Genomic DNA, 5117 nt, shown 5'->3' with positions numbered 1-5117 from the left:
ATCAAAAAGTCTAAAAAGAATGCCAACCTTTCATAATCAGCAATAATCACCCCGGTTATAAAAATAACAACAATCAACCCACCTGTCCAAACCAGCCAAGTCGCACCACTTGCTAATCCTCCCTCAAAAACACTCAAATCCAAAATTAGCATCCCCCCAGGTTTTGAAAATCCGAATGACGTGCTCATAGAAGATGAGACGTCTTTGGAAGAAAGGGCACAAAATTCTCCATCCCCCCCACATATCCAGAGCAATATCTCGGCATTATCCCAAAGGTTTACACCACAACACCTTTTGACGGCTTCGGCGGGCATAAAGGCAATGGATGAATTATCCTCAGGGAGGACGGAAGGAAATCAGATTGTGGCTACCAGTACCCATCCAAGGATGATTCCCGTTAGAAATCTCTATGAAACTCTAGAGCATGAAATAATGCTACCAGTACAAACAGAACCAATACTTGTCTGCAGTGAACCTACTGGCAGAAGGAAAAGGCATAGTTCTCGACACAGAGAAAGATCAACCAGACGCCGAGAGTCGGCATCCGAGCAGGGTCGGTTCCAACTGACAGGGAACCGACACCGTTTCGAGAGGAATACATCGTGCAATCTCCACAACCTGGGTGGAACAGATACGAGGGGTACATACCTCATCAGGAACCGATGAGACGAACCATACATCCCAAAGATTCCCCCCCCCCCCCCCGTGTAGGGGTATTCTGGAGCAACCCATGGAAAAAGTAAAAATGCCGACATTCAAGTATAATGAAACCACAGACCCTGAAAATCACTCCACTGCTTTCGAACAGCATACGATGTTGTATTCTGACTCAGACGCCATGTGGTGCAAAGTTTTCCAAACCACCTTATCAGGGGTAGCAGCTGATTGGTATAAGAAGTTGCCGGCAGGATCAATATTTAGCTTCCGACAAATACAGGAGGATTTCGTAAGGCGGTTCATTAGCAAGGTTGAACGAAAGAAAACATCCGGAGAGTTGATGTCAATCTCGCAAAGGCCGAAGGAGCCACTGAGAGAGTACCTGACTAGGTTCAACAATGAATCCATTACCATACCTGACTTACAGCAGGAAATAGCAGTTTTAGCTCTGCTAAGGGGAATGTTGGAGTGCGAGTTCAAGAGGTACTTGGGAAGAAAATCGTTCACTTCACTGGGGGAGGCTTTGAGGAAAGCTAATGAATACATCAGAAGTGATGAATTGATGATGATATCACATCCCACGATAGGAGGTCAGGCAGTACAATCATCCAGAAAAGATCATGTTCCCACACAACAACAAAATTTCCGAAAAGAAAGCGGTAGAAAAGAGGGTTATCAGCAGAGAGGAGGCTATCAGGCCAGACAGTCGGTAGGAGCATATCAGGTGTATACTCCGCTCAACACCGCTAGAGCAACTATATATGTTGTAAACAAATCAGCAGCATGGAGAAAGTCGTTACCACTGGATACTCCAGGTAACAATAAGAATTTTTGTGCTTTCCATAACGATCACGGTCATTACACAGAGCACTGCAAAGAGTTGAAAGATAACATCGAAGAGTTGGTGAGGAAGGGATACCTATCCCAGTACAGGGCCCGACAGGAGGGCCACAAAGGCCATAGTAGACAAGGAAACTCACAGCACCATGCCCCCTATGTACCTACCTAGCCGGGATATCCACAACCCGCTGGTAGGATCGAACAAGCACCACCACTCCGACAAGAAACCCGATCGCTACCAGAAACGAGTAAAGAAGGGGCTGACAGAGGAAAAAGACCCACTATTTGGGTGATCTCGGGAGGGCCCGTACATGGAGGTACGATCAGTGGGGCAGTAAAAAGTTTAGAGGAGCATCGACACCTGGTGAGTTACCATAGTACAAGAAAATGGCCGGAACCACCCCCCTTACCGGTCATTACTTTCACTTCGGAGGATTATCGCGGCATCATATACCCCCATGATGACCCGTTGGTACTGGAGCTAGAAATAGCAAGCTTTCCAGTCAAGAGATGCATGATTGATGGGCGCAGTTCTGCAAATATCATATTCTGGGAGGCTTTCACCCAGTTGAGCATTGACCATGGAGAGTTGTCCAGGGTGAACTACCCCGTTATTGTATTTTCTGGAGCTAGCGTCTACCCCGAAGGCAGTATCCGTCTGCCAGTGCAGGTGGGTAGAGGAATATCAGCTAGGGATTTGATGGTTGATTTCTTTGGTAATTAAGGTACCGGATGCATACAATGTGATAATTGGTCGACCGTTTATCCACGACGCGCAGGCAATGGTGTCTACATATCACTTGACTATGATATACCTCTCGAACCTGGAAAGAACTGAAAGAGTACATGGCAGCCAAGAAACTGCCAGATCATGCTATCTGACAGCTATAAAAGCACTCGGAAGGATGGTGTCGGAAACCAACCTAGCTCGAGAAGCGAACATACCGGCTAAGAGACAAAGAGGAGATCTCAGTATGGAAAATTTTGATGAAAGGCCTGCCGGCATCCCAAGGCCGGCGGCAGATGCTGACATCGAAATAGAAGGAGTTAGTAGAAGGAGTTCCGGAAAGAACAGTTCGGATAGGTGCTGACATGGAAATAGATCAGCAGGTCAATCTTATCGGCCTATTGCGAGAACATGCGGATGTATTCGCCTTCTCAGCGGATGAAATGCCCGGTATCAGTCCTGACATAATAGTACATCGCCTGAATGTTGACAAGTCAATCAGGCCGGTAAAACAAAAGAAGCGAAATTTCTCCAACGAAAAAAACATGGCAATAAAAGAAGAGGTGGAGAAACTGTTGGAGGCAGGGTTTATAGAAGCTTGTGATTACCCCGAATGGTTGGCCAACGTGGTCATGGTAAAAAAGCATAACGGCAGTTGGCGAATGTGTGTAGATTTTACCAACCTGAATGGAGCATGTCCCAAAGATTGCTATCCGTTGCCACGGATAGATAGGCTGGTAGACTCGACCAGTGGCCATGCTTTGTTGAGTTTCCTAGATGCTTTCTCAGGATATCATCAAATCAGTTTGTGCAAGACCGATAGAAAGAAAGCTGCTTTCATTACGGATACAGGGGTTTATAGTTACAAAGCTATGCCGTTTGGGTTGAAAAACGCAGGAGCCACTTACCAGAAGCTGGTGGACAAGGTATTTGCTTCCCAGAAAGGGAGAAACATAGAAGTGTACGTGGATGATTCAATAGTAAAAAGCCGGTTAGCCAGCTATCACATTGACGATTTGAGAGAAACCTTTGAAACACTGAGGAAGTTCAGGATGAAGTTAAACCCAAAGAAGTGTGTATTCGGAATCCGGTCAGGAAATTTTTTAGGCTTCCTGGTAAGTGAAAGGGGAATCGATGCTAACCCAGATAAGGAGAAGCAATCATGAGCCTACCAGAGCCTGGTTGCATAAAAGATGTGCAAAAGCTGACAGGGAGAATGGCCGCATTGACTCGGTTCATTAGCAAATCAGCAGATAAGTCACTGCCTTTCTTTAACGTACTAAAGCAAAACAAAAAATTCAAGTGGGGAGAAATAGAGAAAGCAGCTTTTGAGGCTGTAAAACGGCACCTGCAAGCCTTACCCACGATAGCACGACCAGAAGAAGGAGACACTTTGCAACTATACATATCTGCTTCTCAGCATACGATACCAGCGATGCTAATCGTAGAAAAGGAAAGAGCCCAGATACCGGTTTACTTTGTCAGCCATATATTGCAATCAGCAGAAAAAACGATATTCCTTGATAGAAAAGTTGAGGTTGGCGGTGTTGACTGCGGCCAGGAAACTAAGATCTTATTTCGATGCACATGGAATTGAAGTCCTCACAAACTACCCGCTAGAGAAAGCAATGCAAAAAATGGATACGTCGGGTAGACTCTTAAAATGGGCGATTGAACTGTCAGAGTTCCACATGGAATATCAGCCCAGAACGGCTATAAAGCCCAAGCACTGTCTGATTTCATAGTCGAAACATCCAATCAGGAGGAAGAACCGGAAGAAGGAAAATGGGAGGTGGCAGTAGACGACTCTGTAACCAAATCAGGATCAAGAGCTGGGGTAATAATTATTTCACCGGAAGGAGACCAGTTCGAGTATGCTATTAAGTTCTCTTTCCAAGCATCAAACAATGAGGCAGAATACGAGGCCGCAATTGCTGGGATACAAATTTGCATGGAGGTTGGTGCTCATAGGGTCATACTGACAAGTTACTCACAGTTAGTAGCCAACCAGTTCTCAGGAGAATACGAAACAAAAGAGGAATCTACGAAACAATACGCCGAAAAGCTAAAACAATCAGTAGCACAACTGGAAAGTTTTGAAATAAGGTTAGTACCCCGATCGGAGAATATTTTGGCAGACTCCCTGTCAAAGCTCGCTAGTTCAAGTGTGTTGACCAAATCGGTGATGATCGAGGTCATGCATCGGAGGAGTACGGAGGCAGTGAGTAAGGAAGTCATGGTAATCACAAACATACCTGAATGGTATGACACCATGTGGGCGTATAAGAGGGATGGAACGTTACCAATAGAAAAGTTGGAGGCGAGGAAACTGGTAAGGAACTCATGTTGGTTCATAATCATCAGAGTTTAACTCTACAAACGGGGTTTTAGCTTACCTTGGTTAAGATGCATATCAGCATACGAGTCCGCTCGGCTGATAGAAGAAATGCATGAGGGAACCTACGGAAATCACTTAGGGGGAAAAACCCTTGCACTGGTATGCCAGCGACAAGGATACTACTGGCCAACCATGCTAACAGATGCACAAGAATACGTCAAAAAATGCGAAAAATGCCAAATGTTCTCGGCGGCCATCAATCGTCCTGCCAACAATCTTATGCCAATCCTAAACCCAATACCATTCTCCCAATGGGGAATGGATATCCTGGGTTCATTCACAACTGCATCTGGTGGAAGAAAATTCTTAATTGTGGCAGTAGATTACTTCACTAAATGGATAGAGGCAGAACCAGTGGCGAAAATCACAGCGAACCAAGTTAAGAAGTTCATATGGAAAAACATAATCACAAGGTTCGGCTTACCAACTGCAATCATCATGGATCATGGGGTACAGTTTGACTCCTCCCCAGTACAAAGTTTCTTGGGTATGTAC

At 45.3% G+C, this 5117-nt stretch overlaps 1 protein-coding gene across 1 annotated transcript; it reads left to right on the top strand.

The window, feature by feature from the left end:
* The first annotated feature begins 745 nt into the window (after positions 1-745).
* Positions 746-2588, top strand: LOC130472065 (uncharacterized). The gene is made up of 3 exons (XM_056842482.1): positions 746-1584; positions 1693-2167; positions 2223-2588. Exons 1-3 carry the CDS (start codon positions 746-748, stop codon positions 2586-2588), a joined length of 1680 nt encoding a protein of 559 aa, XP_056698460.1.
* The last annotated feature ends 2529 nt before the right edge of the window (positions 2589-5117 follow it).

This window comes from Spinacia oleracea, chromosome 4 (genome assembly GCF_020520425.1).
Source record: "Spinacia oleracea cultivar Varoflay chromosome 4, BTI_SOV_V1, whole genome shotgun sequence".
Classification (NCBI taxonomy): Eukaryota; Viridiplantae; Streptophyta; class Magnoliopsida; order Caryophyllales; family Amaranthaceae; genus Spinacia; species Spinacia oleracea.
This window is presented reverse-complemented; position numbering and strand designations above follow the sequence as displayed.